The following is a 14,276-nucleotide window of genomic DNA, read 5'->3' as shown; positions in this document are numbered from 1 at the left end:
CTACAAAGTCATGCACAGGCTCATGGGCTCCTTCTGTTCCTGCTGTTAAGGTTCCTTCTGTGCTTTCCCAGTACCCTGTCCCATAATAAACACATAGTTCATTAACATCTCTTTGAACGGGTCCAGTGTGAAGTTTTTATGTCCAACTAACCCACTCTGTGTTCCTTTTCTCCCTCAATTTCATTCTTCCTTGTTTGTATACCCTAATCTAGAAGCCCAAACCAGTAAAGGCTGAAGATGTTTTATTTGGGCAGCACAGTGTTCTGTTGACTTGTTTTTTGTTTTGTTTTAACAAGGCTTTAAGATCCTTTCAGGTTGGGTATGCTGGCTCCCCAGTTCCGTATTATCTTATGTCTTGGTCCTGTCCACGTATTCTCTGCCTGGCGTCTGTAGGTTTTCGAGCTTGTGACACCTGCTGGTCTTCAGCTGCTACTGCTAATTTTCTAACTCTGAGGTCAAATTTCTTTTTACTATTTTTTGTTTGTTTTTTTCTTTCTGAAGGAAGAGAACTTGAAAGCTTAAGTCCTTTCACTGTTCTTTTTCTAAAGACCTATACTAGTGATAGCTTCTGTGTAACTATGTCACTGAGCAGTGTAGCTTACGCATTTATAAATTAGATAAAAGTACATGTTGGAAAGAACATGTACTTTGGAGCCAGAAGTGTTTGAAATGGCTCCACTACTCACCAGCTGTATGACTTCAGGCCTGTCATTGAACCTCTGAGCATCTGTGTATTATGAGCGTCATTGTGTTTATTTTAGGGTCGTAATGTAGATATAGACATACTGTGTATGGCACATATAAGGTACTCAATAAATTGATATTGTAATTCATAGCTTTAAAGTGTTTTTGCATACTTTATGATTTTATACATAAATTCTAGACAATTAGCCCATTGAAGATAAAACTTTCCTGTATACATAGATGTTGTTTTTAACTGTTTTCTTTATATCATTTGTTCTGAACAAGGTAAACTATGAAATGGCTAAAAATTTATCCCATTTTTTTTCCATTTACAGTCTTATTGAGTATTTCACTTGGCCCAGACATGGTTTCTAACCATGGGTAAGGAGAAAAAACACAGCATAAATAGGACCTTTGGAATTGCATCTAAAATAAGATTCATATATTATAGCATTTGGGGTTTTTAGGTCAATTGATTTAAAAGATTGACTCTATTTTGAGATACATCACAGAGGCACAAAACATTTTAAAGATAACTTTCATGCTTTTTTTTTTTTCTTCTTTGAGACAGAGGGTCTCACTCTATCACTCAGGCTAGAGTGCATTGGCACAAACACAGCTCACTATAGCCTCAACCTCATGGACTCAAGTGATCCTCCCCCATGAGACTCCCCAGTAGCTGGAACCACATGCACTCACCACCATGCCCAGCTATTTTTTTTTTTCTTTTTTTGAGACAGAATCTCACTCTGTCGCCCAAGCTGGAGCTGGAGTGCAGAGGTATGATCTCAGCTCATTGCAACCTCCACCTCCCAGGTTCAAACGATTCTCATTTCTCAGTCTCCCAAGTAGCTGGGACTACATACACATGCCACCATGCTCGGCTAATTTTTTGTATTTTTAGTAGAGATGGGGCTTCACCATGTTAATGAGGCTGGTCTTGAACTCCTCACCTCAAGTGATCTGCCCACCTTGGCTTTTCAAAGTGCTGGGATTACAAGCCTGAGCCACCACACCCAGCCTAATTTTTTTATTTTTTGTAGAGATAGGGTCTCACCATGTTAGGCTAGACTCAAACTCCTGGGATCAAGTGATCCTCCCGCCTTGGCCTCCCAAAGTGTTGGAATTACAGGCGTGAGCCACCATGCTTGACCCCAGTTCTGTCATTTAATGATTATTTGATTTCTCTTACCTACGTCTTTTAGACATATTTTCCACTGCCTCTCAAAACTGGTGAGGCGGACATTAGTCATAGTACCTTATGATCTATACTACTAAATTATCAAAGAAGTAATACTTAGTTACTCAAGGAATTTTGAAAAATAGGTAAGTAACCAGGACAAATTAGAATACATAATATATTCTAATTTTAGAATATCCTAATATTCTAGCATTCTAATACAGGCAGAGCCCAGAGGATTTTTAGAGCAGTGAAACTATTCTGTGTGATACAGTGATGGATACATGTTGTTATATATTTATCAAAACCCACAGAACAGGCAACTCCAAGAGTGAACCCTAATATAAACTGTAGACTTTGAGTGATAATGATGTGTCAATGTAGGCTCATTGGTTGTAAGAAACATACCTCTCTGGTATGGGATGTTGATCGTGAGGGAGGTTTGCATGTGTAGGGACAGGGAGTATATGCATGCTGTCTGTACTTTCTGTTCAGTTTTGCCGTGAACCTAAAACTGCTCTAAAAATAAAGTTTATTAATTTAAAAAAAGCAAAAGAAGGTAACAAGGGCAAACTATGATTAGATTAGAATACATAACATGCGGCCGGGCGCGGTGGCTCAAGCCTGTAATCCCAGCACTTTGGGAGGCCGAGGTGGGCGGATCACAAGGTCAGGAGATCGAGACCACAGTGAAACCCCGTCTCTACTAAAAATACAAAAAATTAGCCGGGCGCGGTGGCGGGCCCCTGTAGTCCCAGCTACTCAGGAGGCTGAGGCAGGAGAATGGCGTGAACCCGGGAGGCGGAGCTTGCAGTGAGCCGAGATCGCGCCACTGCACTCCAGCCTGGGCAACAGCGTGAGACTCTGTCTCAAAAAAAAAAAAAAAAAAAAAAAAGAATACATAACATGCTTTCACACCTGTAGAGTTGTGATACGACTGTTATATGTGTACTGTTTTATAAATATCTACAGTGTGAGAAATTTGATTTCAATTTTTACATTTAATAAGTAAATTATGTGCCTTTTTAATTTTTCCTTTATTTATATACAAATACCAACTGGGTGTGGTGGCTTACACCTGTAAACCCAGTGACTTGGGTGGCTGAGGTGGGAAGATCACTTGAGGTCAGGAGTTCACGTCCATCCTGGGCAACATAGGGAGACCTTATCTCTTAAGAAAAATATAAATATGTGTGCGCACACACACAAACACACACACACACTCTCTTACTTCCGTGGGTAAAATATGATCACAGGTATGATAATCTATTAATAATAGAACAGTCTTTCTTTAGACCTGTTAACTGGCTCATAAAAGCCAGTTAGCATAAATTTACTTGCATAAATAAGATGCTTTTTTATTTTCTAATTTTAAGTACAATTTTTTAATGATTAGGAAGAATGTTAATACCAATGTGGGCCTTTATCAAAGGATCTCAAACATAAAGACAAGGCATATTTCTGAGACTTGCCGTTTTTGAGTTTCTGGAATTGTTGCCAAGAATTGTGACACATTTAGATTTATATCCAGTAACAAAATCAGAAAATGAACTGTAGTTTTAAACTTAAATGCAGAGGCAAAGATTTCACTAATTTTTGATGACCTCTGGGTCTTGACTATCAACATGGCTTTGTTGAGCATGCCCTATGCATAAAGGATAAGACAAGAGACCTTGTCATCAAGAGAATTTGAAAGCGTGTATATGCATGCATGTAACCAGTTAACTGTAAGAGTCTAGCTTACTATGATTCTAAATTGCTTTCTTTAGCTTAAATAAGGTGATTAATGTTTTTTTAGTTCTTCTGGATCTGCCTCGGTCCTGACACACAGCAGCTCGGGAAATAGTCTGAAACGCCCAGATACCACAGAATCACTTAATTCTTCCATGTCCAATGGAACAAGTGATGCTGGTGAGTGACCTTTGATAATTTAACTTTTTTTTTCTTTAAAAATATTTGTAGCCGGGCGTGGTGGCTCATGTCTATAATCCCAGCACTTTGGGAGACCGAGGTGGGCGGATCACTTGAGGTCCGGAGTTTAAGACCAGCCCGACCAACATGGTGAAACCCTGTCTGTACTCAAAATATACAAAAAATTAGCTGGGTGTAGTGGCGCGTGCCTGTAATCCCAGCTACCAAGGAGGCTGAGGCAGGAGAATCGCTTGAACCTGGGAGACGGAGGTTTGCAGTGAGCCGAGATCATGCCATTGCACTCCAGTCTGGGCGACAGAGTGAGACCCCATCTCAAAAAAAAAAAAAATTGTAATTCTAGTATCAGCACAGATTGGCCCAATTTAGCACCATTCTAATAAGATGTGCTTTATTTTAGACCTTTTCGATTCACATGATGACAGAGATGATGATGCGGAGGCAGGGTCTGTGGAGGAGCACAAAAGTGTTATCATGCATCTTTTGTCACAGGTTAGGCTTGGAATGGATCTTACTAAGGTAAGACCAAATTTGCTGTAAGTCTGTGTGAGTATGTATGGATTCTCAGTGATTGTGTGGTGAGTGTGCCTGCAAATGTAGTAAAATGACATAATTTTTGTTTATACTTGTGTCTTCTTGTGATTTAATATACATGTGGATAAGTAAACAAAATTTTGTAAATGATGAAATAAGTCAAGCTAGGATAATTTCATAGAGAACAGTGTGTATGAGTTCTATGGATTAAGACTTGGTAGAGTTCTAATCTTAGGGTCAGAGGATCTGTGTTTTCGTTCTACCTCTACTATTATCAAACCACGCACGGGCTTCAGTGAGTTTCTTCTTCTGTTTCTTCCTCTGTGGACTTCAGGGTTCTCTATGCAAATTGGACACATAGTAACCTGTTTCAGAGGGTTGTAAGGATTGGAAGAGATTGTGAATGTAAAATTGTGACATATTTGTGACCTCCATCTCCCAGGTTCAAGCGATTCTCCTGCCTCAGTCTCCTTGGTAGCTGGGATTACAGGCATGCAAAATGACACATACTGAGTCATGCACAATTACCATAGTCTGGATTTGACTTTGATTTTAAACTTGGAGCTCTCAATAGAATGCACGCTTGAATTAGGAGACTAGTATATGGTTGCCTTTGTATATTCCTGCCACTGTGCCAGAAATCCCCTCCTTTCACTTAATTCTCACCACAGTTCCGCAGAGTAGGCGTTACTGTTAACTTCATCAGGAAACTAAAACTCAGAGGTGAAATAATGTGGCTGAGTCATGTTAAGTCATATTAAGTGGCAGACTGAGATTCTAATCTGCTCCATGATTTTAAAACCTGTAATCTTTCCACTACCGCCTTTGTCTTGAAGGCTTGAACTTTAGTAGCTTTCATATTTATTATTGTTCTGCCGAGCTTTGGGAGTTGATTAAATTTAGGGTTCTCACTTTTGTTAGGGCGAAATCAACTCCAGTGCTATAGTCTTCGTCAGTAGTGAACTCCTTTTTGTTTTGGATTTAGAGGGCCATTAAGAAAAAGACTAATTCATAATACCTTCAAATAAGTGTCTATAATAAAACCTTTTACCCCTAATCTAAGTGAGAACAGAAACACAAGGACAACATTTATTTTGGAGCCCAGCACACTTACTAGGAATGTTCTAGGCAGAAGAATATTTGCAGGAGTTTGTCCCCAGAATTGCTTCAGTAATCATTAGATTGCACAGCTGCTGCCTTTTTGTTGTTGTTGTTGTTGTTATTAGGAAGGACATTCTTTTCCAGAAGTGGCTCGTTAAGCTTCCTATTGAATCTCATTGGCCAGTATCAGGCATATGCTCATGCCTAAACCTGCCACTGGCATTTGGTTTAAATGAATCTACATTCACCCCTTGAGACGTGGGAGAGGGCCATGGCAGCCCATAGCTGAACCTGAACTGAATCAGAGTTCTTGGGGGTGAAGCATGGATGTGGAGAGGCAACCGGATGTGTTTGCCACAATCAAGTTTGTAATTCTTGCCTCACATAATTTTCTCTGCCAAATAATCCATATTTGAGTCCATAGCTGCTAAAAGTTTATTTTATGACTATTATAATTATTTTTTGCTGAATGTGTTTAAAATAAGTCATTTTCAAAATTTGTATTGGCACAAATGGCTGTGATTGCCAACAGATTCTGAAATCTTGGTTCCTTTTATGCATTCTAAAGTATTATTACAATAATGCCTTAAGTTTATGTCTTTTTAAAGAATGTTTTCTCACTTCAGATACTTTATGAAAAGAGTTTGTTTTCCAAATACGTTGTAGTTTTAAAAAATACTACACAGTCACATCCCATTTAACCTCACTTAGTCTTTAAAACAATCCTAACATATAAGCAGCACATGTAATTATCTTCTTTTCAGGTACTTAGAGAAACTGAGTTAATTTTTCAGGGCTTCCTCACAGCTAAGAAGAGGCTAAACAAGTGCTTGAACCCAGGTTGAAGACAACTAAACCCAGCTCTCTTCATCACTGTTACAGCAGTTTGACTTAATAGCATTTATCAGTATAGCACTACAAATATTGAAGAAAATCTGTTAAATAAGAGTTCTCAGAAAAATCCTAAGTAGAAGAAAAAAATATTTATGTTTTCTTCAATTACATGTGAAATTAAACTTTTTAAAAATGTTTTTTGGCTGTTCAGTCCCTTTGTCCATTTATCTCCTGGAGTAGTGATCTTCATCTTGAGTTGTAAGAGCTGTTTATACATTGAAGGTATTTACTCGTTTTCTTCTTCAGCATTTTTTCTCGATGGTTTATAATTTCTGTGTTATCTAAAGTGGTAAGAAATTGTACTAAGTCAGCATATAAGCTTACCTGCTAATCTAACCCTATTTGGATTATGAATTTACGTGTTCTGTGGAAGAAAAATGTTTACCTAAAATTTAAATGCTGAGAGTCTGATGATAGAGATTCTAAGTGTTAAGAGTCTTAGTGTCCCTTTCCAAGCTTGTGTTCATCAGCCCACTTTATATTTTCATTATATGTCCAGCCACACTGGTTCACTGATGAATCCCTGTCACACCCCTTTTCCTAGCCTTTCCTTGTCTTTTTTTTTTTTTTCTTCTCTCGTCTCCATGTCTTGTTCTTTTATCACAGCCTTCCTCTTCTCTAGGCTTTATTCTCTAGTGCCACCTCAATAAATTGTTTCCAAGCTCTGCCCTAATTCTGGTCCACCAAACAGAACATGATCTTTCCTTGAACTGAACTTCCAAAGTGCTTAGGATATTTCTTGTATGATGTTAGTCACATTCCACCTGCAGTTTAAATGCTCTTGTTATTCTCTCATACTTAACCTTTGTCTCCACCATAGCTTGCTTGCATTTATTTATTTATTTAGAGACGAAGTCTTGCTCTGTTGCCCAGGCTGGAGTGCTACTTATTTATTTATTTATTTAGAGATGGAGTCTTGCTCTGTCACCAAGGCTAGAGTATAGTGGTGCAATCTTGGCTTACAGCAACCTCCGCCTCCTGGGTTCAAGCGATTCTCCTGCCTCAGCCTCCCAAGTAGCTGGGACTACAGTCGTGCACCACCACACTCAGCTAATTTTTGTATTTTTAGTAGAGATGGGGTTTCACTGTGTTGGCCAGGCTGGTCTCAGACTCCTGACTTCAGGTGATCCACCCACATTAGCCTTCCAAAGTGCTGGGATTATAGGCACAAGCCACTGTGCCCAGCCTCCACCATAGCTTTTAACACAGGACCTTGAATGTGGTGGATATGTAGTTACTACTAAATGTAAAGAAATTTTTGCTCACTCTGGGGTGTTCTACTTCGTAATGAGTAATTGATAATCTGATACTCATTTCAAAAACTCTTCTTCCATTCCCATTCTCTAATGAAATTCTTCTCTTTTTTTATTGGTTAATCCTCATCTTTCTCATGTCTTCCCATATTCCAGTTTGTCGGTTCCCAGTCTGTATTCTCTTCTTCCTTTTGTTTATTCCTTTAATTGCTCATTTAAAAGTGTCTTACTGTGTAAATAGTAGTGACAGCACAAGTGTGAATAAAAACTTAATTCTTGGATTGTAGGTGCTCATCATATATTTCCTATACACTTGTCTAATGATGATAGAGCAACAGCAGTAGAGAGGAAAGTGCACACACACCCCAAACTCAGATCCAGTTTTGAATTCCACATTAATAATAGGACAATGAGAAAATCTCTCAGCCTCTGAGCTTCGTATTTCTTCACTGTAATGATTTGTTCATCATTGGGCTAATAATTTCTTCATCATAGGGCTACTGTGAGATAATGTGTATGTAATATACAAATAATAAAATAATGTATATGTAATGTCCAGCAGATAGGAGGCATCAAAGGATTCCTCTGAGTGAGTTTGTTGAGTAGTTTGTTGCTGTTACTATACTTAGGGAGAAAAAGGAAGTTGCACAGAGGAAGTGACATTTGAACATTCAAAACCCCTTCTCTGTTTTTGATCTGCTGGGCAGTTTAATGGTCATTTCTGAATCTGACAGGTTGAGAATAAGTTTTTGGAGCATGCCTGGGCAATATGTGGTGGATGTTACCATGATTTGAATGAGGTGGTGTTTTGTTTTGTTTTCTTTTTTTTTTTTTTAATCTGTTTATCTGAAGAGAAATTTGATCTTCAAGGGTCAAATGTGTATGTTTTTCAGGTAGTTCTTCCAACGTTTATTCTTGAAAGAAGATCTCTTTTAGAAATGTATGCAGACTTTTTTGCACATCCGGACCTGTTTGTGAGGTATTTGACTGTACATGGTAGTTTCCAACTTTTACAGATGTTACTCAGCAGCTTTCTGCCTTTTTTTTTTTTGCAGGATAGATTGATTCCTTGTCACCTTTCAAACATTTCTGGGTATTCTGTGGTATTGAATAATGTGTTTACACTGGATGCCTATCTGTTTGCTTAAGTTATATGGTGGTGATGTTGTTAGGCAACCAAGTTTAACACTTTAAAAAATTCTCAAGAGCCCATTAATAGGTAGCCAATATTTACAAGGCCAATGGTATAAGTGTATTTAATCCAGGCACTGGCAATCACTGTCAAATTATTTGTACTATATCTTAATGAAGTTTAATTTTCTGAGTTCAGCAAACCTTTCTAAAGCACCCGTTGTTTGCTATGCACTTTCTTATGAGTTGGAGAAAGGAAAAGTCAGTGCCTGCCCTCGAGCTTACAATATAGCATCCAAATTATAGATGATTTATACATTTTAAATATAGAGTTTGCAATATTATATATGCATATATGTATGAGATAGAAGTAACGTAAAGGTGAAATTGATTTACAAGGAGGTGAGTTCACATTGCCTTTCTCTGGTAGCAGGAAATTTTTTTGTAATAGGGAATGTTGTTAGTTCGTCTTCTCTGCATTCCTTAGTCTCAGACTGTGGTTTACTGAAGCCAGATACATATCACTGAAGTGTCTTGCTGGGTGGATACATTGGCTGACATTGATAAATATATATATTTTTTTCTTGATGAACATTTAAAAGAATAACCAATTCCCAAAAGGCAGAAATTTAAATAAATATGGCACTGTTTAACAGATAATTTAAGAAGTAAAATTTAAGCATTTATTAGTAACATGTGTAAGTAAAAATGGAACATACCAGTTGTTCATTGGGTATAGATTTGAGATTTAAGGGTAGTTTTTATGTGTGAGAATTTAAATTTTGAGGCCCCCAGAACTATTTACAAGCCAAGTACAGTGGCTCATGCCTGTAATCCCAGCACTTTGAGAGGCCAAAGTAGAAGGAGTGCTTGAAGCTAGGAGTTTGAGACCAGCCTTGGCAACATAGCACAACCCTGTCCCTACAAAAAAAAATTTTTTTTTAATAATAATAATAAGCCAGGCATGGTGGTGTGCACCTGTAGTTCCAGCTACTTGGGAGGCTAAGACAAGGAGGGTCATGCAGTCCCAGGAATTTGAGGCTGCAGTGAGCTATAATCACACCATTACAGCTTGGGTGACAGAGCAAGACACTGTCTTAAAAAAAAAAAAAAAAAGTACAGTTCAAAAGCCAATAAACGGAATCGTACAAATACTCCATTAATTCTAAGAAAGGAGAAAAGGAGAAAGAACAGGGAACAAAGGGGACATGTAGAAAACCTATCAAGATGGTAGAGTTAATCCCAACTATATCAACAGTTATACTAAATGTAAATAGAATACACATTCCATTTAATGTCAGACTGGATTTAAAAAGCAGGATTTATCTATATGATATTTTCAGGAGAGAAACTTTAAAGGTGCTGGTTAAAAGTAAAAGGATGGACAGTGATATCTATGCAAAACACTAAGCATAGCAAAACTGGTGTAGCTGTATAAGTATCAAAGGAGACTTTTAAGACAAGAAATATTATTAGAGACAAATAGGAATATTTTGTAATGATAAAAGCATCTATTTATCAAGAATAAATAATACCACTAAATATATATGTACCTAATAACACAGCTTTAAAATACATGCAGCAACAAAAATTGACTAAAAAGAGAAATAGCCAAGTCCACAAATTCATCCCTCAGTGTCTGATGAAGCAAGTAGCCTCTGCCTTCACCACCTCCCTGCCCCTCCCAAAAAATCAGGAAGGCTATAGAAGATTTAAACAGCATTATCAAATCAACTTGACCCAATTGGCCTTTCCAAACACTGCCTAACAATTGTATAACACATAGTCTTTTCTAGGTGCATGTGAAATGTTCATCAAGATAGAACATATACAGGGAAGTCAATAAATTTAAAATAATTGGAATCATACAAGGTGTATATTCTACACCCATGAATTAAATTAGTAATTGATAACATAGAGAAAATCTCCAATTATTTGACAATTAAGCAATGCACTTACATGGACTTAATCTATGATACTAGAAACCAGAAGCAGTGTTTGCCTCGGGGGTAAGTAAGATGTGGCGATTGTTTGGAAAGGGAGATATGGAAACTTTCCGGATTAATGGAAATATTCTGTTTTTTGATTGATGATTAATTAAAAGATATATACATTTGTCAACTCCTCAAGCAAAACACTAAGACCAAGGCACATAGACCAATGGAACAAAATAGAGAACCCAGAAATAAAGCGAAATACAGCCAATTGATCTTTGACAAAGCAAACAAAAACATAAAGTGGGAAAAGGACACCCTTCTCAACAAATGGTGCTGGGATAACTGGCAAGCCACATGTGGAAGAATGAAATTGGATCCACATCACTCACCTACCTTATACAAAAATCAACTCAACATATATCAGACTTAAATCTAAGACCTAAAACCATAAAAATTCTGGAAGATAACATGGGAAAAACTCTTCTGGACATTGGCCTAGGCAAAGACTTCGTGACCGATAATCCAAAAGTGAATGCAACAGAGATAAATAGATGGAACTTAGTCAAATTAAAAAGTTTCTGCGCAGCAAAAGAAATAACAGAGTAAACAGACAACCCAGAGAGTAGGAGAAAATATTTGCAAACTGTGCATCTGGCAAAGGACTAATACCCAGAATCTACAAGGAACTCAAATGGATCAGCAAGGAAAAATAAAAACAGTCCCATCAAAAAGTGGGCTAAGGACATGAATAGACAATTATCAAAAGAAGAAGATGATAATAAGACAAATGGTTGACTGGGCGTGGTGGCTTACACCTGTAATCCCAGCACTTTGGGAGGCTGAGGTGGGCAGATCACGAGGTCAGGACATCGAGACTAGCCTGGCTAACACAGTGAAACCCTGTCGCTACTAGAAATACAAAAAAATTAGCTGGGCGTGGTGGTGGATGCCTGTAGTCCCAGCTACTGGGGAGGCTGAGGCAGAAGAATGGCGTGAACCTGGGAGGCAGAGCTTGCAATGAGCTAAGATCGCGCCACTGCACTCCAGCCTGGGTGACAGAGCGAGACTCCGTCTCAAAAAAAAAAAAAAACGTGGCCAACAAACATGAAAAAATGCTCAACATCACTAATTATCAGGGAAATGCAAATCAAAACCACAATGCTATTAATACCATCTTACTCCTGCAAAAATGGCCATATTCAAAAAATCAAAAAATAATAGATGTGATGTGGATATGGTGAAAGGGGACGCTTTTACACTGCTGGTGCGAATGTAAACTACTACAACCATTATGGAAAATAGAATGGCGATACCTTAAAGAACTGAAAGTAGATCCGGCCGGGCGCGGTGGCTCACGCCTGTAATCCCAGCACTTTGGGAGGCCGAGGTGGGCGGATCACAAGGTCAGGAGATCGAGACCACGGTGAAACCCCGTCTCTACTAAAAATACAAAAAATTAGCCGGGTGCGGTTGTGGGCGCCTGTAGTCCCAGCTACTCGGGAGGCTGAGGCAGGAGAATGGCGTGAACCCGGGAGGCGGAGCTTGCAGTGAGCCGAGATCGCGCCACTGCACTCCAGCCTGGGCGACAGAGCGAGACTCCGTCTCAAAAAAAAAAAAAAAAAAAAAAAGAAAGAAAGTAGATGCACCATTAGATTAATCAGTCCCACTCCTGGGTATCTACTCAGAGGAAAAGAAGTCATTATATGAAAAAGACACTTGCACACACATGTTTATAGCAGCACAATTTGCAATTGCAAAAATATGGAACTAGCCCAAAGGCCCATCAGTCAACAAGCAAATAAAGAAAATGTGGCATATATACACATGGAATGCTACTCAGCCATAAAAAGGAATGAAATAGTGGCATTCACAGCAACCTAGATAGAGCTGGAAACCATTATTCTAAGTGAAGAAACTCGGGAATGAAAAACCAAGCTGATGGCGAGCACCTGTAATCCCAGCTACTCGGGAAGCTGAGGCAGAGAATTGCTTGAACCTGGGAGGCAGAGGTTGCAGTGAGCCGAGATCACGCCACTGCACTCCAGGCTGGGCGACAGAGTGAGACTCCATCTCAAAAAAAAAAAAAAAAAAAAAAAAAAAGAATGATACAGTGGACTTTGGGGTTTCAAGGGGAAGGGTGGAAGGGGTGTGAAGGATAAAAGACTACACATTGGAAATAGTGTGTACTGCTCGGGTGATGGGTGCACCAAAATCTCAGAAATCACCACTAAAGAAGTTATCCATGTAACCAAACACACCACCTGTTCTCCAAAAACCTGTTGAAATTTTTTAAAAAAGTTAAACCACTAAGACCAATGCATTTAATTATATATATATTATACCTCAATTTTAAAACGAAACTTTAAGCTAACCCCTGGTCCTAGGTCCTCAGTCCTCTCAGTCGGACTTAGGTGGACCATGCTGGGGGTTGTTATATCATCTTGTCTTCTACCAAAAAGCAGGATGTTAAATTTTGTCTTTCTCCATTGCAGCATTAGTGACCAGAAGGATCCCAAGGATCGAATGGTTCAGGTTGTGAAATGGTACCTCTCAGCCTTTCATGCAGGAAGGAAAGGATCAGTTGCCAAAAAGCCATACAATCCCATTTTGGGCGAGATTTTTCAGTGTCATTGGACATTACCAAATGATACTGAAGAGAACACTGTGAGTTCTGCATTGACATTTTTAAATTATCTTAATTGTATACTGATTCAAGATTTTATTTAGGAGCAGATGATAATGATGAAAGCAATGATCAAAAGATGGTCACCACCCATAGAAGAAATTGTTGTTAGAGCAGCATAGTTTGAATGTAGTGAGAAGGAGGGAAAAGAGTAGGATGAGATGAGGATGGGGATGTAGAAATCAGATCTTGCAAGGTCTTGTGGGCCATAATATAATTTTATGGTTTTTCAGGATCTCATTTTTGTTTTGAGAAGATCATTAGAATGATTTTGTGAAAAGTAAGTTGAGAAGGGACAAATATAGAAGCATGGAGACCATTGTGGAGGCTTTGACATTATTCCAAGAGAGACATGGTGATTCAAGCTTTATTGTGGAGGTAGAAGTGATTGATGGATTGGGGGGGGTAAGGGAAAGGAGACATCAGAGATGAATCCTTGTGTGTGGACTTAAGCAGTGGCAGTGTCATTTACTGATAAGGAAAAGATTGGATTTGGGGAGGGAAAAATCAAAATCTAATATAAAATATAAAGTTTTAGAGGTCTGTGAAGCTGTTAAGAAGGGAGTTGGAATTTAAGAGTGTGGAGTTTAGGGAGAGGTTTGAGATGGAGATGGGGCTTTCAAAGATTATAGTGTAGTTAGATGACATTTTAAAGCTCTAGGATTGGATAAAATTATTTAGGAAGACAGCATAGCTACAGAAGTAGGTAACCCAGAACTGAGGCTCCAACAAATTTAGTGGTTGAAGAAAATGTCCAGCAAGGAAGACTCAAATGCATGTAAAAAGGCTTTCAGAAGTGAAAAAAACAAAACCATAGCCCACAGCACCTGACACATAATAATCTGTCAGTAAACATGGTTCTCCATATGTTTCCCTTTCCAAGTGACACATTATATATAGTCCATACTGAAGACAGAGAAGCATGTGTCTGTTCTTACTCATTTGGCAGA

At 38.6% G+C, this 14,276-nt stretch overlaps 1 protein-coding gene across 50 annotated transcripts in view; it reads left to right on the top strand.

Annotated features, from left to right (window-relative positions):
* Nucleotides 1-14,276, top strand: part of OSBPL9 (oxysterol binding protein like 9) — a 167,436-nt gene that overhangs the window by 147,234 nt on the left and 5,926 nt on the right. For all 50 annotated transcript variants that reach the window (XM_015139705.3, XM_015139695.3, XM_077957303.1 and 47 more), the window contains 4 exons: nt 3,663-3,775; nt 4,194-4,312; nt 8,469-8,554; nt 13,136-13,307. In XM_015139705.3, coding sequence (XP_014995191.1) covers nt 3,663-3,775; nt 4,194-4,312; nt 8,469-8,554; nt 13,136-13,307 — 490 coding nt within the window. The remainder of the gene's footprint in view (nt 1-3,662; nt 3,776-4,193; nt 4,313-8,468; nt 8,555-13,135; nt 13,308-14,276) is intronic.

This window comes from Macaca mulatta, chromosome 1 (assembly GCF_049350105.2).
Source record: "Macaca mulatta isolate MMU2019108-1 chromosome 1, T2T-MMU8v2.0, whole genome shotgun sequence".
Lineage (NCBI taxonomy): Eukaryota > Metazoa > Chordata > Mammalia > Primates > Cercopithecidae > Macaca > Macaca mulatta.
The sequence above is the reverse complement of the archived record's forward strand: the minus strand, read 5'-3'. Positions and strand labels throughout refer to the sequence as shown.